The following is a 25,438-nucleotide window of genomic DNA, read 5'->3' as shown; positions in this document are numbered from 1 at the left end:
TATACAGCACACATTGGCCATCAGAATAAATGCATTTTATTCAGTCATTGTCGCAAGCATGCCACTTTTTATGTCAGTCATTTAGGGAATGCATCAATATTACTCTCATTATTCTTGCAGAAGTGGTTATTTTCATTAGTACAGCTGACCATCAGTTTTTGAAATATATTTTATAAAGTTATTGTGGCAGGTGTCTTACTTTTGTGTGAATTTTTTGTAAATTTTGTGTAAAGAATCTACAAGAATAAATAAATATGCTGCATATACGCCATTTTATTGTGCTTCATATAACAAAACAGTGGTTCAGTGGTTCTTCTGCCTCAGAATATAATAAAGGTGAAATGGAGTTCAAAAGAGCATTTCTTGTCTTGTAAATGCAAATACAGAGGCCAAGTAGTATCTGTACCCAATAAATACATTTTGCATGAGTATCTGATACTGCTTTACAGCAAGGAACTACTGTAACACAATTCCATCTAAGTACCTAATGACTATCTCCACAGTTCACTGGGCATCTACAGAAGAGTACATTAAACTTTTAGCGCTTGGAAAAAAAAAAAAAACAATAACTACAGTTCTTCTGTTTTTCTGCTTCAAACATCTTTTGAGTCTCGAGAGAATCAAGCAAGCTTCAGGACATCCTGCACCATCGCTCCAATGCCATCAAATATCTCATGGAGCGGGGCATTGCACATAAAGGCACAGGTGGTGACCACCTTGTTCTTCTCGTCCACGTGGCTCTCGCTGACACTCTTGTTCACATGCTTGCAGCCCAGCTGAGTGATGGCCTCTGCAGTGCCTGCAGTGTTTGGATACCTGACAGAGAGGAAGTATCACAGTTTTAACCAGGGATCCTGCACTGGATTCCAGAAGTAAGCTTAGATCAGAAAAAAAATGGCACTTAAGACATATCTGGGGTGTTTGAACAGATGAGACGTACTTATCGTCCTTCTCTAGTCCCACAGTGACCTCACACCCAGGAAACACCTTGGCAGCCAGAACAGGTGAGATGCAGCAGAGGCCTATGGGTTTGCCCTGGCTGTGGAACGCCTGCAGCGCCGCCTTCACCTCCTCATTAACAGAGCAGTCTTTCCCCTGCACAGCCCAGGTACACAGGTTCTTCGCTGCCCCGAAGCCGCCTGCATGACATAAGAAAACAGAGAGAGGAGACAAAGTTGCTGGACTTAGACTGGATGAAGCACAGTAACGAGGGCAGGCAACTACAGTGTGGCTTTAATCAAACCTGGTAAAACAATAGCATCAAAGTCTTGGACACTGAGTTTGGACAGTTCCTGGATATCGCCTCGTGCCAGCCTTGCACTCTCCACGAGCACATTTCGCTTCTCCTCAGACGGGGCTCCCTTCAGGTGATCCACCACATCCATCTGGTCAATGTTGGGGGCAAAGATCTTGACCTGCAGTTAATAATTGCATGGGTAGGGATTATCAGAAGGATACCACTTTGCATCCCCAGCTCTAACAACTAATCCACTGCACACATTAACTCCCCCCAGACAATAAAAACAAGAAAACACACTTAACCCTTTGGCGCATAGCAGTCACTACAGTGGACAGCTGTTTTAAAGTAATTTCTCCTAAATGCAATGGTTTCTATGGTGGAATTGCATATCAGCTGTTAGAGTGCTCTCTGCTGCTCCCCTCCATTGAGGTGTATGCAGAGACTGTCAGTTCTTGTTGCTGAAAACATATTAATACTAGTATCATGACATGGTAATACCAGTCCTGCATCCTTAAAGAAGTATGGAGACTCACAAAAGTGATCATGCCCTAAGAAGAGTAAAAACACATAAGGAAAAAAAATCTTGACTCAGGCTTTCATAATTCATGCATCAAAGGGTTAATTGAATTTGTTTAGTAGTCCCCCAACCCATCTGACACCCCACATTCATGTGCACAACCCCACACCACTCACAACACAACACTTACACTTGCACCTCCTCTGCTAAGATGGACCAAAACAGCGGACGCCTCATGAATTTCACTTCCATCAAAGACCCCGCAGCCTGCCAGCACCACAGCTACGCGCTTACCCATGGCAACGCGGTTATATGAAGCGGCTTTTATACACTTTTTGAATAGACCTCAAAGTCAACTAACAACTACACTACCGCTACAGTGCGGCAGCAGAGGTGAGCATGGCCGAAATACTGTGAGCGTCAGCTGTCAGTGAGTAGGGCGCCCTCTGCTGTGGCGGATGATGCACAGCCACCGCTGAGGAAACTGTATCAACTGCGTCGGCTTGGTGAATATTAATAGTTTTATTTTAAAATGCAACATACACTTAAGATTGCTGTTTTTATTTATAAAATTTTTTACTAGAAATATATTTATTTATTTATTTAAGATGGCTCCTCTCTCTAAAGTGTTGCTATTATGTGGGAAAGGTAAGCTCTAAAATAAAATAAAAAAATAAAATAAAAATTCAGCATTCATTTTGTAAGACTCGTGTTTTTCGAATGGTGCGTGTTTTATTTTGCAGTGCAAATGCCTCAATTACGGCATGAAAAGCCCCTCACAGTCAAAATGCAATCATGTGATTTTTTTTTTTTTTTTTTTTAAATCAACAAAGCCATGTGACCGCCTCGTCACAGATGAGGAAGTAAGAGCAGGAGGAAGATGTGCTCCTGACTTCTGCCGCTGGCTGTGGGTCTGCAAGAGGCGCTAACATGAGACACACCGAGGCTGTTTTGTGTGTCAGCTGCTTCCTCTTCCTCCATGTCGCTGCCCATGTCAGGGATGCGTCCCGGCGGCAGCAGTGGCCCGTTCCCTACAGGTATGAAGCCAAAGCCGATATTCAGCTGCTCTGTCTGTCATCATGTGATCCCTGTGGACTGTGTGTGTGTGTGTGTGTGTGTGTGTGTGTGTGTGTGTGTGTGTGTGTGCTGAGTGCCTGAGGAGTTCACATGCGATAGGGTCTGAGTGGTCGTTTCAGACTGGTGGACACACACACTCACACACGCATTCTTAAAAAAAATCCATCAGATGAGGTGGAATGATTCAAACCCTAATTTAGTCTCTTCAGAATACCCCTCAGGCATTATTTTGACTGTATGTATTAAATATTACATAAACCATAAAGTTGCATTAATTTGAATTGTATCTGCCCCTCCACATGTTTGTATGTCACATGGTTGTATTGCTGATTTTTGGCTTGAGCAGCATTGTTTGTGTTGACACTGTGTAATCAGACTTTCACTTTAGGTTACACTAGTTTTAACTTTCTTCATAGAGCACCATTCAGGTCAGCCCGACACAGCCCAGTTAGGCTATGCTCAGTGCCAAGCTTGTCTTTTCATCCACAGACGGTTTGATCGCCGCCCTGAGGTGGACTCTTATTGTGAAGCCCTGTACCCCTTCTGCCCCACCGGTGACAGAGACGGCCGTCTGCCCTACATGAGGGACACTGATGTCATTTCAGTCTATCGGCTGCAGACGCCCGTGTGGGAATTCAAGTACGGAGATTTGCTGGGAAAATTTGTAAGTGCTTGAAAAGGGAAGTGCAGCTGTGTTGCATTATTTAGTTAAACACAGCTGTCTGCTCTCTCTCACACACATACACACACACACACATTCACCCACTCTCTTTCTCACACACACGCCAGCTAATACATCTTTCCTCTTTCTGCACAGGATATCATGCATGATGCCATCGGTTTCAGCAGTTCGGAGACGGGCACCAACTACACCATGGAGTGGTACGAGCTGTTTCAGCTGGGCAACTGCACGTTCCCTCACCTGAGACCTGAGATCAGCGCCCCGTTCTGGTGCAACCAGGGAGCCGCCTGCTTCTTCGAGGGCATAGATGACCTGCACTGGTCACAAAACGGCACCTTGGAGAAAATAGGAGAAATCTCCGGTAAGATGGTGCACATGAGCGAAATCTTGTATCATCCCTCACAGAATGTGCCACGAGAAAAATATAAATGTGATCTGGAGTTGGGGCGGCCCGGTAGCTCACTAAGGACTCCCTGGAAGAAAAGACATTGTGTCTCAATGGGACCTTCCTGGTAAAATAAAGGATAAATAAAACATAAAATAAGAGCATGTACCACTCATTAAGGTTGAGTCCTGATCGCAGCGTCTTGGGTTCGACTCCGACCTCATTTGCTGAATGTCATCCCCTCTCTAATGTACCTCTCCTGTCTCTCCTGACCATGGCTGTCAAGTGAAGCAGAGATGCCAAAAAAAAAATCCTAAAAAAGTGATCTGGACTGTGAAGAGGCACACGTCCGTGTTCATACTGCTGTTTTGGCTCACTGACCCTCAAACACATCATTATTGGCTTCATTAATGGCAGTTATTTACAGGTGAAGGGGACTAGAATACAGAATGTGTGCATTACTGATTTTTTCATCTCATGCAATCCTCTAATTGTATAATGTGAGTTTAACACAACAAAGGTCAAACCAATAAAGATTACATGGTGCATATATGAACAGCATTTTAGAAGGTAAATGGCTAATTGTAAATACAGAGGGGAAAAAAAAAAACATTTCAGCAACTGAATTGCAAGAATGAGTTTTAGAAAAAGCTGGTTCAATAATTGCCATAATTATATCGTACATAATCTCACAACACATTGCAAGATCTTGGCAGTTCTACACTGTTGAATGCAAGTCAGATTTTCTGTCCGGGTAGACATTTTGAGTTAAACTGTGCATCAGTGAGTGCCTTTTACATTTGCAGAGACAAATATGGTTTTAACAGATGAAATTTGATCACTTTCTGTTGTAGTTTAATGTGATGGAGTTGACGTGTTATGCTCTCTAAATACCAGCGACAGCATAAAACAGCTTTGGTCATGTTAAGTCTCGATCCTCATCAGTTCATTATAGTTGTGTAGGTCTGCTCCTAAAATTTGCATTGCATTGAAAATCACCTGAGGCATGCCAAAATCACATATCACCACTGAAAGAAAGCTGTTTAAAATATATAAAATGGCTTTTGTGGCCACTGACTAGCTTTTATTATCCTGAAGGAACGTTTTGAAATTTAGGTTGGTGCACATTTTACGTGATATTATGTACTTGAGGGACACAAAAAAACTCGTTAAGTGATAATAACTCCCACTCTCCCCAGGGGACCAGTTCAATGACATGGCCCGGTGGGTGCAGGACGACAACGACACCGGGATCTACTACGAGACGTGGACGGTGCGCTCCGAGCCCAGTCCCAACGCCACGGTGTGGTTCGAGTCGTACGACTGCTCCCAGTTCGTCCACCGCACGTACAGGAAGCTGGCTGAGCTGGGAGCCAAACTGTCCAGCCGATCGCAGACCAACTACACCAAGATCTACCTGTACAGCGGAGAGCCCACCTACCTGGGCAACGACAGCACCATATTCGGACAGCCCTCCATGAAGAACCTGGCAGAGGACATCCACAAATTTTACCACCCGTTCAGACCGCACCAGTCCTACGTAGACTTTGCCTTCAGCCTGCTGGAGGCTTATAAAAAGGTCGTGCTGGACAAGAGCTTCTACCTGTATTACAACTTTGAGTACTGGCACCTGCCAATGAAACCTCCCTATGTGCAGATCAAGTATGAGGAAGTGCCTTTGCCCTGACATCCCACTTCTGCTGCCGTGTTTTCACCAGGGACGAAGAGCAGTGATCTGCTAGCTGACTTTAATGGGAGTCAAATGCTCAAGAATGCTAAATCGAGAATCCTATTTTTATCAGTGTTTTTCTTCATTTCTGTTTTTACACATTTTCTTTGGATGCGGGGACTAAAAATGCACTGAATGCTTTGAGCTCCATACAACATGAATCAATACATCATCCCAGTATTACCGTATGGCTTCTCCTGGTCTGTACAGGAGAGAAAAAAATAATTAATGCTGTCATAGAGAGCATTAATTATTGCTGTTGCATTACTTACGCTTTTTGTTTTGTGATAAGGATTTTTGTCAAGACTCAAGTGTCTCAGTAACTTGAGTTTCCACTCTACCAGCATTGTTCACGCCTTAGATTTATTAAAGTAAAGACGGTTTTCCACTTTAAAATGTATTGCCTGAGTTTTTCACCCAAGGAACGGCAGCATGTGACAGCTGGCGGAGTGTAGTTTAAATATTTATGAAACTGTAAAATAGGTCCACAGCAGCTTGTACAAAACTGAAAGTTAAAGGCAAAAATCTGGATACACTTCACTCTCACAAGGCTCAAGTTGGATCGCTTGGGTTTTTTTTTTTTTTCTAACCCTAACCTCCGATTTTAAAACTGTGGTGAAGCTGCAGACTACAAGGTAGGCTGCTTTGAATGAACATTCTCTGTGGTTTATCTCAGAATGTGTGGTGTCTTTGAAGTCGAAAAGGCGAGGATGAAGTGGAGGGCAGCGGCATTTCTTCCCAGGCTGCTACAGAAATTCAGAAAGCTCAAATGAGGAAATGACAGGGTGGCTGTACATTGTATGGTGGAAAGAAGACCCACAGGGATGACTCACACATTGCAGTGGGTCAAATTCATGTAATATTGCTTAAAGCTGTAAAAGCTATAAAGCTATAAAAAACTATAAAATACAACCTGTATCTTGAAGTGAAGTGAAAAAGTGAAAATTCAGTCTACAGTTTTTTTTTTTTTAAGAACAGATGAATATGCACAAAATTTAGATTGCTAACTGGCAGATTTTTATCTTTTAACCTGTGTGTGTGAAGGCTTAGAGGGGAAAAAACAGAATAACTGCAGCAAACATTACATTCACAATTTTTTATTCCAGGGTCACATGTCCAAAACAATTATTTTCATTTCAAGACAGGTGACCAGTAAAACAAAGTAGACAGAGCATTTGCCATACAGAAGCAAAACTAAAAAAGGACAGCATTGTCAACACCAGTTTACTCCTAAAGTACTTCCTGGAGGAAAATCTGGACAATGAGGTTCATCTAACTGTGTACAAGGGCCATCTTGATGACCAAAAGGTACATTAGTTTCCCTCTTGATCGGCTTTGACATGAAATGTATTTTGTTTTACTACTATTATGTTTCTAAGTTGATTTTCCATTATCCAGTATTAAGCCAATACAGACAAAAGGAAATGGATTAAAATTAATTAACTATTGAGATGTCACCCCCCAGAACACAAGAGAAACTAAGCAGGCTTAACTTAAAAGCTGCTGTCACGGCAACCAGATATGCAACTATACTGTACCTCTGAGAAATGCTCTTGTATATGTTCATGAATAATCAGCTTATTATACGGGTAATAGCAAGAAGAACTGTAATTTCTGTGAGAGTTTTGCAAATATGGTCAAGTTTGATTTAGTCTACTGTAACTGTTTGTCTATGTAGAAAAAAAACAAAACAAAACAAAACCAAACCTGAGTATGACATGTGACAAATGCATCCAAAACATACCGACAGAGGTGTTAGTGTCAAACCTTGCTGCTGGTCATACTGGTTGCTTCCTGTACAGAACTGAAAAACCACCAATTAATTACAAAAGCAGTATCTATGTATCAATAAATTACACAGCTAATCATCTCTAGTGACTAGGGTACGAAAAAAAAAAAAAAAGATCCATCTAGCAAAGGATAACTCGCACTCTGGTATATAAAAGACATGAGCCATTGGTTAACGAAACTTAAACCCTGACAGAGGGTGCGATAAAGAAATAAGTACATTTCTATTCATATAATCAAACACACAGCGTTTTATATACAGATGCATTGGACTTCCTTCTTAAAGGAAAAGTTTGTTTCACTCATCTGACTTGCCAAATCTCTTTGCACTGAAATGAATGGATGTCTGGACAGGAATAGAAATATCTGCAAAGACAGTGTGTGCATGTGTAATGACGAAAAAATGAATACCGCTTCCACTCCTATGTGTGTGATAACGCAAAACAGAGCAAACCTGGGCTAACAGAAGGGCCGATATTCATAACAGAAAGTCAAAGTTTTAAGATTTTAACAGGCAAATAGCAGAAGACACAAATGAAACCTATATATTTAATATATTCATGTAAGCTTCAACACACCTGAGAGATGAAAAGATTGATTTTGCTTTCCCAGTGTGCATTATAATAGCCACAGATACTATTATTCTATTGTTGATTGAAAACACACCAATCGGACCGTGATGGTCGGAGGATTCCCAATATCTGCCTCCAAATTCTGACATTTCTGTGAATAGTCTAGTATCTATATTTACATATTATTTCTACATTTTTTTTCTCATTGATTATAGTTTGAATTATTTTCATAAGCTGGCCTAGGTATATCATAGCCAGCACAACATAAATGATCAATATCAGAATATGGGTCCAAATGGGGGAAATGGTAGCATTTGGAAAGAGATCTCCCCTTAACACCCGAGCAGGAGTTCGTTTCTCCTGACTAACATCATTTGGTATTTATGTAAGGTGCTTAGTAAAACTATACCTGTACAGAAACCATCTTTAAACAAACGAGGAATTTATCAATCAAGCCAATCTGTGCCTGACACAGACAAGCAGAGCTTGGAAAAATAAAAATCCAAATGACATCAATAAACACTGTACACCTTCACTTCACAAATATATAGGCCTATATATACATTTCTGGTTCTTACCTTACCAACTTAACATTTCACAAGAGTTGAGGCTCTTGCAATGCTGTTAACATTCAGGTAACTAATGCATAATTTAACTTGGGCTGGAGGGGAAAAAGAAAGTAAGACATCAGTCACCAACACTGATGCTGTTATTTTTAAAATAGCTTCAATCATATGCAGGATGCAGCCATCCTTCAACCAAGTCTAAATCCCCTAAAGCTATACTTTTCGAAACACTTCCTGTCACACACTATATACAACATTTCAACCAACTGAGTACCTCCAACACCGTATATGGTTACACAGAGTGCAGAGCTGCTGTCATTATCTCAGACTGGATTTAAGTAGGCCAAGTGGTAGTGTCACAACATGCAATTTTGCACCTAATCACCCCCAAATTACTCCACAATGTAATAAAAAAAAAAAAAAAAAGTTAAAATATATATATTTACACACATAAACTGACATCTCTCAGAATACAGCTTATCATAACCAGGCTACAAAGTCCATATAATTCAATTTACAAAGTTAGAAAAACAATTTTTAGTCAAATTATTCCACCTGAAACGATCTGTGTAATGACTGTTCAAAATGTAAAAGGAGCCGGCCTAGTTCTGCCTCAGCAGGGACCCTGCAGCGTTCCAGTCCACTCTGATGCCAACAGATTTCAGATTTCGTTTGTGCTGCTGCCAGATGTTAAATTCTAACACCCCTGTCCGTCTGAACTCCAGTCTCTCTGCAGGAGCGGGGCGCTCTGCTACAGAACCACAGGACGGGCTCCGTGCTACACAAGAGTTCAGCAAGCTTATGCCCTCCATGATGGCACCAAGCGTTCCACTACTGCTAAGCATTCAAAGGCTTTTCAGTGCAAACATGGTGGCCATACCCACTCAGCACGTGAGGTTGCTGAACTCTGTGTACATTTGTGGCTTTACTTTACCATGTGGGCATCATGTCTGGGAACCAGACCCGGCCCAAGTGCTTGGACACCTCCCAGTGGATCTCATCCAGGGAATATTTGTGATCAGGGATCAGCACCTCCTCCATGATTGACAACTGGGACAGCCTGCGGCCGCACATCTTTACAAACTCCACGAAGGCGCTGCAGGAAACCTCACACTCACCCAGGCCGATGGCCGACAGCTGGGTGCAGTGTTTCGCAATGCGGATCAGCTCCTCATCCAGTGGGCGCAGCCCATTGGCACACACCACCAGCTCCACCAGACGGGGGCAGTGCAGACCCACGCGGCCCAAGACGTCCTTGCTGACTGAACGGCCGAAGTAGAGGTGTGTGACGGGGATCTCCTCACAAAAGAAAGGGCCGAACTCATCCTCGTACAGGAAGAAGTACATGACCAGATTGAACTTGGGAGAGTGGCGCACCATGGCGTCCCAGCTGCTCTTCTTGATGGTGTGGAAGTGCTGGCCCGGGTTCTCACTCACCACGTCGATGCGCAGGTGCTCCAGGTGGACATGTTTCTCTGAAGAGAGGGCCAGCAGGAGCTCATCACTCAGGAGGTGGTAGTTCAACGCCAGCTCTCTCAGCCCATGACACTGATCTGCCACACACAGAATCCCTGCAGGTATAGACAGAATTTGATTGTTAGTCCCATTTGTCATCAAAGCCATTTTTTTAAAAATTATAAACAAGATCAAGAATTCCTGCAAACAAAAGGTGGAAAAATATTTTTTTACTCCAATGCAAAAAAAAAAAAAAAAAAAAAATAGCCCATCAGGCGCTTGCAAAACAAGCGCCTGACTGCAGTTGAACCAACAGTCATTACCACAGCTGACAACTGGAAAATGTTCCAGGAAAGAGTACAGTAAGAGGGAGAAACAGAGCAACCACAAACAGTTTACAGTTCATTCATAAATGCCATGTGATGTCTGCTTGACTGCCAGATGAAATTACGCCATTTCATATTGGCAGATGCAAAATTACTGGGCTTTTAAAAAAAGCCATTGAATGGAAAACACTTGGAACCTTGTGATTTAAAATATAAAATCACAGACATCTGAGTAAAGATATAACATCTGCCTAGCTTGAATTTCTGTTACCAGCAAAACTGCTTGGGATATCATCCCGCCACCACCTAGGACATGCTGTTGCTGGGCTACAGCCTCTAATCTCAGATACATAAACACCTTTCAGAGGATTTGGGGCTCTGGCTGTACCTGCTGGGGAGACATGAGGACAACTGCTCATTTTCAGCAGTTTCAGGGTGTCACTGTTGTTGGCCACCAGCACCTTCAGAGACGGGTCATCTACTGGTGTGTCGTCGATCTTCAGGGAGGACAATGATTTTGAGTTGACAAACACCACAGTCAGAGCTGAGATGAAATGAGACTGTGGAAGGACAAAAATACAAATATAACTGTAGGTTAGGGTACAAAACGTATTTATTCCAGGATCGGCAACCTACAGTCAATGTACAAAATATAAGTGGCATCTTCCCCTGCTGCTGCACCGCAGTTGTCTCAAAAATTAAAAATACTTTAAATTTGTCTGCTTTTCTTTAGGTAAATCTCATCTTTGATGTCTGGTACGTATTTAACACGGAAAATCAATAAGGGATAATGGTTTTGCCTGGATTCACCTCATCAGTGAGCATCATGGAAAGAGAAAGTGCCCCTAACATATTTTTTTTTATGTCCTGCGGTTTTGCTGCCTCGGCTTCAAATAATGGAAAAGAGTGAATTGGGAGCTTACAAGCCAGAAGTCACACCTTCATAGCTCAGAGCGGACTGTTCAGGGAAATGAGAAAGATTAACTGGCTGCATTCCACGGCACAATTACAGCAGTCAAAACTTTAGGATCGTGAATGCCAGCGTGTCAGCTATTAAAGGACAGCACTGGTACAATTGAGGCTTTATATTTTTACTAACGCTCGTAGAAAAACTGCCAGCTGCTTTCAAGCAAGTACAGTTTACATCTCTAAAGTGTCATTTTTGGACTCTAGTCTCTCCCATTCTATTCTTAGCTGCATGGTGGTAAAGACATAACCACCAAAACATGTTGTGACCCTCACTGCTTGAAAGATGTATTCCTTCACTGCAGCAGGGACATGAAGGATAAAAGTATCCAGTATAACTTTTGTGCTCATGTTTTGCGCACAGTGGCATCGTTCGTCCTGTCTCTAGCCACCAGAAATAAATAAGTATAATGGGAAAAAGGTATAGTTTGCATACGAAATAAACATGAAGCCATGCTTGATAATAGGGTTGGGCGATGTCAACCAAACTGGTTGGATGGATGGCCTACTAACAGTGATGGCAAGAGATGAAATGCTCAGTTGTAGCCAAACCTTGTAGCAGAATGTACTGCACTGGTTGTAGCTGCTATAGATGTGCAGTTGATTCAATTTGTCATTTTCCGAGCAAATAATCATGATAATAAAATCCCTGAATTCCCCTTTTGTCTAGAAAGTGTGCCTCTCGCCTTACTCCAATAAACCTTGACCTCTAAATCCTTTGGGTGACAGCTTACCAGGATTCAATATCTGAATCAAAATTGGGTGAGGTATGACTTTCAAGAGCTTACATAAAAAGAAGAGAGTGCACAGAGAGAAAAAAAATAGCACTAGGATACTGTAACATCCTTCTCTGTCCATTAAAGGCTTCTAAAGTCATTATTTCCTTAAGCATGCAGAACAGGCTGTATTTTTGAGATCCATACTCAGAGCCACGGAAAACCAATCCATTTCATGTATAAACTGTCCAGTGAACCAACAACTGACATGTTCAGCCACAGCTTAAGGGCCACATATTAAAGTAATTTATAGCTAATATTTGCAATAAAATGAAAACACACACCATAAAAACAAGAGCTCCTTTCAGTTTTCATGCATATGTGAAGAACAGGACACTATAAAGATCCAGGGTGATCGTTTTCATGCTAAGTATACCTTTGGCAGCTCCATGAAACTGGGTCTGGCTGTTGAGATGAGCCCCAGGGTCTTCAGCGAACAGTTCACCAACTGTGAAAGAATGTCACAGGCCGCCTCTGCAGACTCTGTACTGCTGTCCACCTGGAGAGCAGGCAAACATGCAGAAACAGTAATTATACGAACACAGAAACTATGATTTTAAAACCACACAGTAAGCTCAAAATGTTAAAATTTGAACATGCACCTGCATGGATATTTGACAAAAAAGATCACATTTTCTCATTCGTGATGTATTATTTCACCCATGTGCAACCTATACAAAATTAATTAGAATGTTTATTTTTATGACTCCACCTCAGCCGCAGATTATCTAAGGTCCTCACAGATACAACTGCAATCCTTGTGTGTGTATGTATGTGTGTGTGTGTGTGTGTGTGTGTGTGTGTGTGTGTGTGTGTGTGTGTGTGTGTGTGTATGTGTGTTTCTATTAAGTTTAATTAATAGGCCACTCCCACTGTCGCCCTCTTTTTGCCAATATCATGAACAGTCAATCAGCTGTCCTTTGGTTGAGAACCAACCTGTCCATAAAATCTTGTGCAAATCTTTAACTACAACTCATTGACTCATATACTGATAGATAGATACTTTATTGATCCCAGGAGAAATTTAGGTATCCAATACACACATTGCAATAAATACACACATTATGTTACATACGCTGTCCAAATTAGAAATTACAAATGCACTTAGAACTTCTGCACACACCATTTGGAAGTTATGTGCCTGTTCAGATATGCTGCTCCCACTGCCACACCCCCTTCCATGAACACAAACACATGCTTGACCTCCAAGCCAAATGTCAGCCTCACAGGGCAAAAACTGTGGCCGCCAAGGGATGGGAGCATATTTGTGGACCAACCGATGGACAGACAGACAGACAGCGTGAGCGACAGAGCTGCCAGTCACAGCCAAAAACCTTGTTTGTGCTGCGCCTCCACAATTTAAATCAAATGTCTGGAGGAACTTTGGCTTTTATAATTTCAAGGGTAAAGATGAGTCAGACGTGGGATTTGCTGCTTGCAAACTGTGCCATGGAAAAGTCACGTACTGCAGTAATATGACAAAGACGCCAGCCCATGTTGCCCGAATTAAACTACTCAAGATAAAACTCAACACGGTTTTGATTTGATGGGTGAATTCTATCTTTAGGGCTGAATTATCCAATACTTTAGGTTGTGCTCCTGAAAATGGTCTCTGGAAGTTTGATCCAACTGTTCTGTCACCCAGTGTTTTTTTAAGTAATACAAAATCAAACGATATCTTAAAATCGACTTGCAATGATTACAGATTTGCAATAGTCACCCATATCAGGTGCACCTATGATGTGACCCAGCCGATTCCCATCCCCAGCATCCCTACCCCCCCTCTCACCTTGAAGCTGACGTACTGCAAGTGGTTGGAGTGCCTCTTTATGATCTGCTTGATGAGGTCCGGATGTGTGGCTTTCAGGTAGGAACTCGCCGGCTGGTTGAGCTCAAACTCAAAGCATCTCCACAGCTCTGGCATGTGGAAAGCCTGGTTCCACCCCCGGCACACCTGCGAGGCGTACGCCCGGTCCAGCAGCGGGAGGTACTGAAAGATGTGGAGCAGGATCTCCTGAGGCAGCCGTGCCCAGTTGTAGCTCGGCTCGCAGGCCACCTCCGCCTCGGGCTCGTCGCTCTGCTGCTTCCGCACCTTCTTGCACGCCTCGGGTGGGCTCTCACTGGACGAGCTGTTGCTGTCCTCCTCATCTCCCTTCACCCGCTTCATCCTAAAATCACGGACACAAACACAAGATCACGGTATAGTCCAGTAATTTTAGGCCAAAATTGGGGTCAACCTAGGACAAATTGCAAGAGAAGCAAACTCAACTGATTTTGTATCCTCAGTTTGTCCTGACTGAGGGGAAAAAAGTCCCAAGGAATCTCATTGGTGGAAAGTTTTGAAAATCACCTATTTATGACCACATATTACCAAAAAACACTGTTTGTAACACACAGGGGAAAGGGGTTCAAAATTTTACTTTCAGATATCACTATAAAAATTCACAAGTTGATTACACACACAAAGACAAGAAAAAATGTCAATTACAGGTTCTTTGAATTATTCTGTTTACTATATATATAGTAACCTTTTAATTCACTGTTGAAATGTCTCTTCTGGCATTTATTCCTTATATTCCTTATTAGCGCATATCAAATCAGATAATGTGTGATATGCATGTGTAAACAGAATAATTCATAGAACTTGTAATTGACTTTTTTTCTTGTCTTTGTGTGTGCAATCAACTTGTGAATTTTTATAGTGATATCTGAAAGTAAAATTTGGAACCCCTTTCCCCTGTGTGTTAAAAACAGTGTTTTTTTGGTAATATGTGGTCATAAATAGGTGATTTTCAAAACTTTCCACCAATGGGATTCCTTGGGGCTTTTTTTCCCCCTCACTCAGGACAAACTGAGGATACACAATCAGTTGAGTTTGCTTCTCTTGCAATTTGTCCTAGGTTTTTTCATAAAATGACTGGACTAGTAAACACACAATGCAAAACAACCCATTTCATTGCTGCCATGCCTTTATAGGGTTACTACAAGCACTGACGTCTCAGTATCCCGGGTGAGGGCCCTGCATGGGTCATTAAAGTTGCCATGCTAACTTATAAGCTCAGTCTAGCATGAGTGTAAACACGCGGCAAATCAGCGAATTAAATGCTCATTTGGCTCGCTTGTACTGCAGGAAGAAATGCATGAATGTTACCAAACCTAGCGTTAAAGTGGAGTTGGCTTCACGTTGCGTGCGTGGTTAAGAAACTCACTGAAAGCGTCAATGAATGTAAGTTTAACTGGAGTGCAATTCATATCTGCGCAGGGGTTTCTAGCTAGCTAGTAATTAACGCTACCTGTTTGTCGCTGACACGTACCCTGCGTAGTATTATACATTTTCCCTATTTAGAGTTAATACAGCTGCTTTAACACTGAGATATTTTCCTAGCAGCAACATTAGCTAGACTGCTTGCTACCCAGGTAGGCGCCCCATCCTACCTTGTTGTGTTTACACTTCGCTGGCTGACTAACGTTAACGTTAGCCGTTAGCTGGGAAAAATCCGACCACCGACTTGACACTTCAGCCCGGGCCCGCGCTCGAAAAGCTACTTCGTACCAGCCAAATAACGCGCATCGGGCCGCAATACCCGAGCAAGCCGACGGCGAAGAAAACCCAGTAATGTTTTCAGTGAAGAAACGACAACAGTCTGCTGCCACAAGCGCTGGGTTGACCTAATTCCTTCGCGGGAGTTGCTGCCCCCCTGTTCCTGAAATGGCGAAGTGTTGTTGTGACAGCGGCGGTGCACCATGGGAAATGCAATGTGAAATGGCTGTGGCTGAAGATCGTCTGTGTTGCGTGATGAGTCACTCGCTAACGGGAGAGCTGGCCCGTGTTTATGTTCGCAAAAAGTGGCTGTTTTATTAACCCTCTCGCAGCCGAAACGGAAATGTAGGCCGAAGTCCCCTTTTCCTGTTGTTGACAGGTTTATGTGACAATTTTCACTTTCCACAATGTGGTGTAAACAAAGTAATGAACGGTGTTGATATTCACCTCTCAGCACTCTATGATAGGTTATTAGATTATTTCCATGCCCTTTTTGTCTCTATATGAGTAGTGTAAAACATGTTTAAAAAGTTATCAAACTTGGTTGATTAAATCTATCAAAATCAGACCACAGAATAAATCTACCTCCAATTTGTAATATATTCCGAAATAGATATCATAGGGTGTATCGTTTGCACATCTTAAAAAAAAAAAAAAAAGTGATTCATGTTTTGACCAGCTCCATTGATCCAGCTCAGCCCTTACTTGATGTGATTTTTTATTTATTTATTTATTTTGCTTCCACAGACCTACATAAACAAACCACAGAAGTCTTGTAAAGAAGACATTTTATAGTCACTGAAAACTACTTTTTTTTTTTTTTTACCCACTGCGCTTGGCGTTTAGGTTTGTGGTACCACAAAATAAGGAAAGAGTAATACATCTTTCCTTGTCCACTCTCTTTGCTGTGGCGCATAAGATGTGGCCCTGTTAATTTCGTTTCTGCAGAAATTATATTGAAACCTACTCCGGCCAAAAATTTAGATTTAGTATGAAATCTTAAAATTCAGTATGAAATTAATCAATAAAACAATAATAGGTCAGACAATTAGGGCCCTCTGTGGAAAATGAAACTTCCATTAAGAAAATGACACATGTATACTTTGCGAAACAGAGAACCTGGTTTATTACCATTCAACTCCATCCACCACAGATATTACAGAGCAGATTCACAAGTATTAAGCTTTTTTTTTTTTTAATATATATAACAGCAGCTGTTTTTGTCACACTCCCTTCCCCAAACCCCCAATCCCCCCTGCCTCCTACTAGGGAAAGCATTACAGATTTACAATTATTTCAATATTTGGTGTGAAGACTGGCCCTCAAAACGTTCAGAAATCACTCCTTGATATCAGTCTCACTGTGACATATTTTTTTCTATTATTATCGTGGAAGGGTTTGGTACTACTTCTCTTTTTTTTTTCCTTTTTTTTGACAGAGCTGAAAATGGGATTCACATCCATTATCATTCACTGCAGGCGCCAGGGTCCTCATCATTTCCAGACGACAGAAGTGATCTGACATTTTGAAGGGGAGGGGGATACAACGGTGTCTACTGTATAAAAATGTACAGTGGCTTTATTGACATACATTCCATAGGTTAAACAGCTGCAAGATAGGAGGCACACCCAGTATTGCACTTCATTAAAAGTTCTGGCTCAAAACATAACCCAGAATATCAAACGAAACTGAAGTGAAGAGTAGCAACTTCGGAATACAGCTATTTTGGATACTATCATTATATACAAGATTAGATAAATCGTACACTATTTTCCTCCCAGACATGACATTCTTAACAGTCTTATTCACCAACTCATCTTTTTTTTTTTTTTTTTGTCCATCAACCCACGATGCACTTGACAGTGGAGAATACTGTACAGGATTACGAAAAAAAGTCAGTTTACATACAACAATATTTTAAATTCATAGTTAGGAAGCTGGAAATACGGCCTGTCTCTTTGTTTTTTTTGTTTTTTTTTTTAATCCACGTTCATCCACAGTTGCCTTAAGCAAATTTATTTCATATTCAATGTTTAATCTTCAATATATTGTTACACTTCAGTGATCAGGAGGTGTGCAACGTCTATGGAAGCCGAGGGGATACAACGGCCGCATGCAAACACGTCACAAGGTTTTTTTATTTTAATTTTTCTTTTTTCATTCAGTTTCCTCTGAATCCAAAGGAGCCTCGACTCTTATACACGTTTGTAGCAGAGCCTGGACACTCGTGTTGGTAGAAGAGTGTGCCTGAGGACTCTTGGCTACGGTAGAAACCTGGTCCCGTGTCCAGGGGGATTCTGACAACACAAGAGCCGAGCTTTGAGGCTGAGCTTCAGCAACAGCCAGAAATCACAGTAGATGAACAGGTTTTCAGTATGGGGTCTCTTGATGACTAGAAGGTGTGCGCGTTCCGGCACACTCCGCAGCCCAAGGCGAATTCCTCCCCCGTTGGTGGATGAACCACATGCAGAGGGCACTCAGTACCCTCCAGCTGCTTGCCTTTGGGCCCTGTGATGAGAGGAAAAACAATTATGTCTCAGTTATTCCAGTCTAGTGTTTGCTAATGGTCAGTGTGCACACTGAATAATTTAAAGTTCAACATTTTCCAGAGTGGTGTAGTCCAGATAACTGTTAAACACCTGCAGGACAGTGAGGCAGCTCCTCCTTGGGGACGCTCGTCATCCTCTGGAAGTCGTCGTGGCAGGCGTTGCAGAAGTGTGTGGTGCCAAAGCAGAAGAAAACAGCCACCGAGCAGCAGTACCGGCATTTGTACTCTAGGAAGTCCGTGCCATGCTTGGAGCACATCTGGTGACAGTGCACATGAATTATCAGGGATGGGATGATATGCAGACTAGTTTTGTGTGTACAAATAAACACTGTGCCAGTGTGACAGCAGTTTTTACTCACCTGAGCCCTGGAGACATCGGAGCATGCTCCACAGATCAGCTCACTGGGGTCGTAGTCGTCTCCCTGTCCTGCCTCTGCATCGCAGCGTGCCTCTCCCCCAAAGTAGGCCTGCAAACGAGCAAATGATCAAATGATCAACTCTCAGCCTGTATACCACATGTAGAGCTTCTTGCTTTCCCCCCCAGTCAAAACGACACTTAATGTTAGCTCCTACAGTACCTTCTTGCACTTGTAGCAGACATAGTATGCATATCTATTCATGGCAAAGCCTGCAGGGTCGTTGTGGAAGCGTGCTCCTGGAGTGGTGATCGCCTCACTCTTATGGAGGCCCTCATACTCCAGCCTCATCAGAGCCTTTCTCCTCACATCCTCATACAGCTCCTTAATGGGGTCCAGCAGATCCTTGATCACTGAGTGATTGATTTTGTTCTAGAGGCAAAGAATGAAGTGAACAATCCAGCCATAGTTCATCACTCTCACAAAGGTGATTCCATTGAGTATCTGTGTCACACTTTTGACAAGCCCACATAATGAATACAAATACAGGGGCAAGTGATGACATTTAACAAGGTGACAGTGAACAAAGCAGTCATGGTATGCAAGGGCAGGCTATACAGATGAATGAGCTCCTTTGAACAAAGCATTTAAGCAAACGGTAAGATAAATCAACTTTAAGGTGTGGTGGATACAGTTTCCAAGCCCTTTGTTGCAGAGTTAATCTCCTAAATCACAGAGGCTCAGGTAACATCTTACCTTGCAAATGGGGCATGACATGAAACCAAAGGTGATCCGGGGCCCTAACCAGCGGTTTTCAAGAACCCGGCGTGTGCACTGAAGGTGGAACACATGACTGCAGTCCAACTGGGAACAGAACAAAGAGAAGGTAAGAAACAAGAACAGCAGAAAAAAAAAAAAAAAACATAAGCCCCTCTGTGAAAGTCTCAAACCTCATGGATAAACACGAGTGCGTACCTGTACTGCCGGAGCAGCAGAGAGCGCTTCAGTAAAGCAGATCATACACATGTCATCTGCATCCTGCTTCAGACAGCCAGTGCTCTTGTCACAACCGTGGAGACATGGCAGACAGCTTTCCTCATTCTTAACCCCACCACAAGGGTGCCCACAAGGATGGGTCTTACTGCATGCCAGCTTGGCGTACTCCTAAGGAGGGCGACATGAGGGAAGTTGGAAAGGCTCCCAAACTGCGGCCAACAAGTCCATTCCATCAAGAATTACTGGGCACACTTAGATATGTTCTTAAATTTCTAAACCAGTGGTAAAGTAATTCACCGCTACTGTACATCCTCATTGTTCAGTATGTTTCTGTGTTGTGCGGGCATGTGAACAGGTAATGCTTCGTACCTGGCAGTCCGGGTCTGAGCAGACGCTGCCCACCGCGGAGAGCTCAGTCCCGTTCCTCGTACCACAGAACCTGCAGGCATCTGAGCTGCTGGATGCTGGTTTACCTGGACAGAAATGGAATTGTCAGGGCGGAGCAAAATCGGTGCTAGAGGAAGCCCACGTGAAAACAGCCGGTTTTAAACTAACATGGCCTCGCATGTAATTCTATAGCCTCTGCAATAACTGACGGAAACAGCACTGCCATTTAGCGTTATTCAGAGAAGCAGTCACTTTGATATGCGCTGAGGGCATGTCACCTGTGTGCTCTCTGAACTCCACCATAGCCTTCATGGTCTTTGAGTCAGCCAGAGCCATCAGCCAAAAGAGCTTGGTCCTCCCACAGCCTTCATGGAGGTCCACCTTGATGGCCTCCTCCTCTTCTTTGAACACCTGAAACAGCCAGGAAACAAAACTAAACACCAGCTCATTATCCTAAACATGACTTTTATTGCTTTTTCTCAAACTGGCTCCTCTTTGTCAAAATAAACAAAGAACACTTGACAATGAGAGTATTGCAAGAATGTCAAATGATTATGAACATTTCAGGCTTCAGATGGGGGAGATGTTGTCTCCTTCAGATAGACAGCCTCCACTTACCTGTCTCTGGTGAGAGCGTGTGCGCCGGTGCAGGTGGAGGAAGCGGTCGCAGTCGGTGCAGAGGTTGCCACACATGTTACACAGGATGATGGCTGCTGTCTCGCCATCGTCATGGTTGTCACACATGGGCTGTAAGTAGGAGAGCAGGAAATCCAGGTGTTATTCTTTCGATGCTCTATCAGTCAGTCAGTTAAATCTTTACAGTGTAGAGGTTTGGTGCTTTTGTAATTTTCACCATCTGCTTCTGCTGTCCGTCCTTGCCCATCCAGCGACCAGAGGACAGCCTGTCGACATGGTCCTGGTCCAGTACACACAGCGAAGCGAGGGCCAGCCATAACTAACAGAAAGAACAAGCAAGTATACATGATTAATCCAATATTGTGTTTCTAAATGACACAGATTCCTGAAATTTCTAACAAGACTCAAGTCCATACCCTGGTGGTGGCAATACAGCGTACAGGAGACCGGTGTTCCTCCTCCATTTTGGTCAGAGCAATGATGGTCTCAGCAATTGCATTTTTGGTGACTCTGGACCAGGCATCTGAGAGGTGGCCCTAAAAAAAGAGCACAGAACACATGTCATTCAAGAACTTTTAATCCAGAGCATAAATGGTATTTGTTAAACATGAACAGAAGAAGACATGACACATAAAAGACGAGTAAAAGTGATTTAATGTTACATGATGTTTGCAGAGTGTAAATAGGAAGGATCAATACAGACACCGGACACTTACAGCTGCCATGTCTTTCACCAGCTTTATGATGATCTCTGCAATCTGAGGTGGAGTGGAGCCTTTCATCCACCAGTGGCTCTCCCCTCTGCGGATGTAGCTGCACATGGCAGGAAGCAAAGACAAGGTTAACAATCAAAGGGAATCGTCTTCAGTAAATCTGTTTGAATTTATCTTGGTTGACATTTCATAGGAAATATAACAGAAACAAACACACCTGGAGTTGAAGATCATGGGCAGCGTGACAGTTGTGACCCCCTTGCCTGCAGCCATGCCGGCCGTGCCAGAGATGGTGGTCCCTTTGGCTTTCAGCTGAACAGTGAGGGCCTTAGCGATGCAGCCTAAGAACATGTCCAGGATGCCGAGCTTGTTCCAGTCACCCTTCTCCGTGGAGTGGATGATGTCACTGATGTCTGCTGGTGGCAGAGCTTTCACGCCAATGATGCTGGCAAGTCGCACAGGGGTCACCTCTGGGAGGACGCGTCTGAGCAGCGACGTCACCTGAGATGAGATGAGGCGAGGGGAGGTGAGACAGCGTAGGGTCTGTTTAGCCCCAGAGCACATTTGTATTGAAGCTCATTTGCATTTAAAGTGGATGACTGAGTTTTGTGAGAAGTCTTACAAAGGTAAATATTTAAAGATTTAATTTTCACCAGAACACAACTACTATTTGTGATTTGTTGAAACTGATTTTTACAACATCAATGCTTTCATATTGCCCAGGTAAAGAGGGCTTACTTGTTGTTATGACTAGGCTGACTCTGGCTCTTGAAGAGCAAATTGTGCTAAAAAGTGAGTGAAATCACTCATTTTTGCCCCCGGTTTCTGATTGTTTGCAAACATTTAAAGAGATGAAGGTCTTTGCAGCTGAAAGCTTGGCCCACTATGAAGGACTGGAAAATGCCTGCATTGAGCTGAGTGTGCTGCAGTTTTTTTTTTCTTTTTGCACTTGACATCACTTCAGGCACTTTAGTAGTCATGTATGTGTTCGGTTTTCCTCAGAAACAACAGTTTGCACATATTTAAAATAGGTCAAAAAGAGAATCTAATGCACTAATGCATTCTGGTATTAGTTAGGGATCGTTCTTATGTTATGTATGGTAACCCACCTGTCTCTGTACTCGTGGTGAAGCAGTGTGCAGCAAAGAAAACAGATCCTGCATGAGTGTGAGCTGCTGAGCCAGGTACTGGCGGCCAACGTTAGAGCCACTCAGAGCCAGGACCATGGACAGGAGTTCAAAGCAGTACGCATCTGAGGAGGCATCATCGTCGCTGGGCTGGGAGTTGGCATTCTCTTTGCTGGATATGGCATGTTCCCACTCCTCCCTCACACGTGTGGCCTCCATACGGATGGCCTGGACAATGTGTGCACACACCTGGCAGGAAGAAATAAGTACATGCATCAGAGGGCAGCGATGATCATATCTCACACTAAGAACTGCTGTTTTTTGAGGTCACTGTCAAAGGCAATGCACATGTGACTATTTATTTACCTGTTTCTGTAAGTTGGTCAGTTTGCTCCTGCTGAAAATGATTCCGACCATGTGCTCTTTAAGGTCTGCGTCAGACGGTGCCTGATTACAAAGATATAAAAAGTACAAAACAACAAGTTTAGGATCAGACATAAAGGCAGGCAGACCGACAGACAGATAGATAGACAGAAATGAATTCATTTGCAGTGTACAACCACAGATGGTAACAGTGCAGACCTTGTCCTCTCCCTCCGGTGATGAAAGCAGGTTCTTCTCCTCCTGCTCTGGAGTTGGCTCTGCATCCCCACAGATCAGCTTTCCAAACACCTTTACATACAAACAGGGGTAAAATGTTGACCTTCGGGAGACTCCAACTGTTTGAATCCAAATGTAACCTGAGCCAGAAGCTTAAGGTTTCATACTGATGCATATTATATGATAATAGTGAAAAAAAAAAGTTGTCAGGTGATGCTGATGCCATGTGTTTGAAGTAATTAGAGGACTGACAGACCTGTGAGGTGATGAGACGGAAAACTCGGAGCGTCTCGGCCTCACAGTTCTTTTGCTGGGCCATGCTGGCTGAGATCTGGCCTGCGATCTTGATGCTCTCACCCTCCTTCCAGCCCAGAACCTTCACCTGCCGCACCCTCAGGGTGTTCTCTGGACCCTTCAGTTCCACCTTGATCACATGATGATCCCCTCCAGGAAGCTCACTTGTCACCCAGCCCATGTGACGCGAGTCTAGGTCAACCTTGGGTGAGAAGGCATGGGCTTGATTGGAAAACAACCTTACTAATTTATTATTTCTATTATTTTCACCATGTCTGGATGTGCTCTATGCTATCTCAGTTCGATAACTAGATCAACCCGGGTGAACCTTTAAATAACCTGATCTAATGCTTCAATGTTTCCACATCCCTTGCTTCAAAGGGAAGCCTAGGAAGAGGTTAATATATACAGGACAGCTGAAAGAGACAAACCACAGAGAGACCACATGCCACCTGATTTCATGTTTTGAAAGCGGCTTTGATGTAAATGGATTGGCTTCGGCTCCACATCAAACGCTCCAGACTCAGTCTCTCAAGACAGTGCAGCATGCATTAAAGCAAAGGTTTTATTGGATATTCCTTACTCTCCCCCATCCCTGACAGATTCACCGTGAAGTCAAAGCAAAAAAAAATCAAAAAGCCAAACCTGTTTGATTCTGCAGAGGTCCTCGATTGCTTTTCCACACAGGAACGTCATTGATGTGACTTTGTTCTGTAGATATGACAGAGGAAAACAGAAATTCAATTAAACCAGCTGGGAAACCTAAATGAACGCAGTGTTAAAACTAAAATCCCTGGCCTTCTGTGTCTTCCTCACCCCAATGTCTCTGGAGTTGTCAACATGAACTGACACGTAGGAGGCGTTGATGCCTTTAACACAACTGATGGTAATGCTCTTGGTCTTGTTCTTGTCCTCGTCTCCAGACTCCCAGAAGGTCTCTGTGGAACCATCTGTCAGGCTGCCGATCATGGCAGGGCGACTGGACGTCTTGATGTCCACTACACTGGTCAGGTCCTTCAGACAAGTCACCAGGCAGAGATCCTACCACCACAAACAGATAACTCATCACACCATGAACACAGCAGTCCTACACAAACCATAACCTTTACACTCTGTTCTGCATTTTCCAGCGTATGTCACCCATGGCTCAGACGGGCAACTGTTGTAAAAATGACTGCTGAGGCTGCAGTTTCTGTCCTACCTGGCTGATTGCTTCATAGCCTGACTGCACACTGATGTTGAAGCTTTCTTCACTGTCTCCATCATCAGACTTAGACAGGATATTGTTGATGTGATGGAAAACGTTGCTCTGGTGAAGGAACTGGTGGTCGGACTGCTTGAACTTGAGACTCCAGCACCTAAAAGGATGAATTAACAAGGGTTTACCTTCCTGTACAATGTGAAACAAGCTCAAACCTGACTAATAAACACAGGCAGACGATGATAAGTGGAAATAGGAGCTAAACTGACTAAGGTTCATGTTGCTTAATCACAGTGTGCAATAAATAAAATATACCAAAATCTATTGTGTAAAACTGAAATTATACATTTTGCATGTTATCAATGAATTATTTCAACTTCAATTAGATAAATCTAGGAATGTTGGTGTTAATGCTCATGCTAGAGAAAGAGTACCTCAGGGCCATCTGCTGAAGGGAGCTACCACTGGGAAGTGACATCATGAGGTCAGAGATGGTCTGCAGGAGGCGGTGGAAAGTGTGGGGGAGAGGATGGGCTGCCTCCCCAGCAATAACAATGTCTGACAAGGGGTGTTCACACACACCAAGGTCTCTTTCCTGAAGTGGCCAAAGATGGAGATATTTGTAACACCGAGTAGACAACAACAAAACCTAAGTAATGCTATAGTGGGTTTGGCTGTTAACCACTAATCACCTGTTCCACATTTTCTTTGTTCCCTTTGTTTTCATCCTCTTCCTCCTCCTCAGGTTCGAAGGGTGATGGGGTGAGAGATGCTACAAAATGCCAAAGGATATCATGCAGTGACGTTGTCTGGATCACATTGCACAGCAGCCAGTTGAATGCCTGTGACAAAGACCAAGTGTAAATCATACTGATTAGTCACATTAACATTCAACAAACAATATTTAATATACTCACATTATGAGTATACAAATCCGCTTAACTGACACAATAGACAGCC

At 43.1% G+C, this 25,438-nt stretch overlaps 4 protein-coding genes across 15 annotated transcripts in view; 1 reads left to right on the top strand and 3 right to left on the bottom strand.

Annotated features, from left to right (window-relative positions):
- Window positions 1-20: 20 nt before the first annotated feature.
- LOC115380459 (glutamine amidotransferase-like class 1 domain-containing protein 3A, mitochondrial) lies at window positions 21-2,201 on the bottom strand. Its single transcript, XM_030081663.1, has 4 exons — window positions 1,948-2,201; window positions 1,244-1,415; window positions 941-1,139; window positions 21-816 (listed from the first exon to the last, which is right to left on the bottom strand). Exons 1-4 carry the CDS (start codon window positions 2,053-2,055, stop codon window positions 621-623), a joined length of 675 nt encoding a protein of 224 aa, XP_029937523.1. The 5' UTR covers window positions 2,056-2,201; the 3' UTR covers window positions 21-620.
- Window positions 2,202-2,618: 417 nt separating this feature from the next.
- Window positions 2,619-6,026, top strand: cln5 (CLN5 lysosomal BMP synthase). The gene is made up of 4 exons (XM_030080328.1): window positions 2,619-2,794; window positions 3,324-3,498; window positions 3,652-3,877; window positions 5,101-6,026. The coding sequence occupies exons 1-4, from the start codon at window positions 2,688-2,690 to the stop codon at window positions 5,586-5,588; spliced, it is 996 nt and encodes a 331-aa protein (XP_029936188.1). The 5' UTR covers window positions 2,619-2,687; the 3' UTR covers window positions 5,589-6,026.
- A 685-nt stretch (window positions 6,027-6,711) lies between these two features.
- On the bottom strand, window positions 6,712-15,801 carry fbxl3a (F-box and leucine-rich repeat protein 3a). Its single transcript, XM_030080327.1, has 5 exons — window positions 15,515-15,801; window positions 13,869-14,247; window positions 12,456-12,578; window positions 10,726-10,897; window positions 6,712-10,127 (listed from the first exon to the last, which is right to left on the bottom strand). Exons 2-5 carry the CDS (start codon window positions 14,244-14,246, stop codon window positions 9,487-9,489), a joined length of 1,314 nt encoding a protein of 437 aa, XP_029936187.1. The 5' UTR covers window position 14,247; window positions 15,515-15,801; the 3' UTR covers window positions 6,712-9,486.
- Window positions 15,802-16,722: 921 nt separating this feature from the next.
- Window positions 16,723-25,438, bottom strand: part of mycbp2 (MYC binding protein 2) — a 62,315-nt gene continuing 53,599 nt past the window's right edge. For all 12 annotated transcript variants that reach the window (XM_030080311.1, XM_030080313.1, XM_030080321.1 and 9 more), the window contains 22 exons: window positions 25,171-25,320; window positions 24,913-25,073; window positions 24,479-24,635; window positions 24,094-24,318; window positions 23,923-23,988; window positions 23,240-23,479; window positions 22,966-23,055; window positions 22,750-22,830; window positions 22,366-22,632; window positions 21,474-21,757; window positions 21,260-21,356; window positions 20,960-21,079; window positions 20,761-20,862; window positions 20,526-20,654; window positions 20,186-20,318; window positions 19,890-19,993; window positions 19,500-19,688; window positions 19,281-19,388; window positions 18,747-18,956; window positions 18,528-18,635; window positions 18,260-18,425; window positions 16,723-18,128 (listed from right to left, as the gene is read on the bottom strand). In XM_030080311.1, coding sequence (XP_029936171.1) covers window positions 18,013-18,128; window positions 18,260-18,425; window positions 18,528-18,635; window positions 18,747-18,956; window positions 19,281-19,388; window positions 19,500-19,688; window positions 19,890-19,993; window positions 20,186-20,318; window positions 20,526-20,654; window positions 20,761-20,862; window positions 20,960-21,079; window positions 21,260-21,356; window positions 21,474-21,757; window positions 22,366-22,632; window positions 22,750-22,830; window positions 22,966-23,055; window positions 23,240-23,479; window positions 23,923-23,988; window positions 24,094-24,318; window positions 24,479-24,635; window positions 24,913-25,073; window positions 25,171-25,320 — 3,303 coding nt within the window. In that variant the 3' untranslated portion in view covers window positions 16,723-18,012. The remainder of the gene's footprint in view (window positions 18,129-18,259; window positions 18,426-18,527; window positions 18,636-18,746; window positions 18,957-19,280; window positions 19,389-19,499; window positions 19,689-19,889; window positions 19,994-20,185; window positions 20,319-20,525; window positions 20,655-20,760; window positions 20,863-20,959; window positions 21,080-21,259; window positions 21,357-21,473; window positions 21,758-22,365; window positions 22,633-22,749; window positions 22,831-22,965; window positions 23,056-23,239; window positions 23,480-23,922; window positions 23,989-24,093; window positions 24,319-24,478; window positions 24,636-24,912; window positions 25,074-25,170; window positions 25,321-25,438) is intronic.

Source organism: Myripristis murdjan, chromosome 21, assembly GCF_902150065.1.
Source record: "Myripristis murdjan chromosome 21, fMyrMur1.1, whole genome shotgun sequence".
Lineage (NCBI taxonomy): Eukaryota > Metazoa > Chordata > Actinopteri > Holocentriformes > Holocentridae > Myripristis > Myripristis murdjan.
The sequence above is the reverse complement of the archived record's forward strand: the minus strand, read 5'-3'. Positions and strand labels throughout refer to the sequence as shown.

Coding starts and splice junctions, on each gene's coding strand:
- cln5 (XM_030080328.1), top strand. CDS start 2,688: ATGAGACACACCGAGGCTGTTTTGTGTGTCAGCTGCTTCCTCTTCCTC. Junction 3,499..3,651: donor GAGATTTGCTGGGAAAATTT/GTAAGTGCTTGA, acceptor CTTTCTGCACAG/GATATCATGCATGATGCCAT. Junction 3,878..5,100: donor GAAAATAGGAGAAATCTCCG/GTAAGATGGTGC, acceptor CACTCTCCCCAG/GGGACCAGTTCAATGACATG.
- LOC115380459 (XM_030081663.1), bottom strand. CDS start 2,055: ATGGGTAAGCGCGTAGCTGTGGTGCTGGCAGGCTGCGGGGTCTTTGAT. Junction 1,416..1,947: donor TTAGCAGAGGAGGTGCAAGT/GTAAGTGTTGTG, acceptor TATTAACTGCAG/GTCAAGATCTTTGCCCCCAA. Junction 1,140..1,243: donor TGATGCTATTGTTTTACCAG/GTTTGATTAAAG, acceptor TATGTCATGCAG/GCGGCTTCGGGGCAGCGAAG.
- fbxl3a (XM_030080327.1), bottom strand. CDS start 14,246: ATGAAGCGGGTGAAGGGAGATGAGGAGGACAGCAACAGCTCGTCCAGT. Junction 12,579..13,868: donor TGCAGTACGTCAGCTTCAAG/GTGAGAGGGGGG, acceptor CCTGCTCTCCAG/GTGGACAGCAGTACAGAGTC. Junction 10,128..10,725: donor TCCTCATGTCTCCCCAGCAG/GTACAGCCAGAG, acceptor CTATACCTGCAG/GGATTCTGTGTGTGGCAGAT.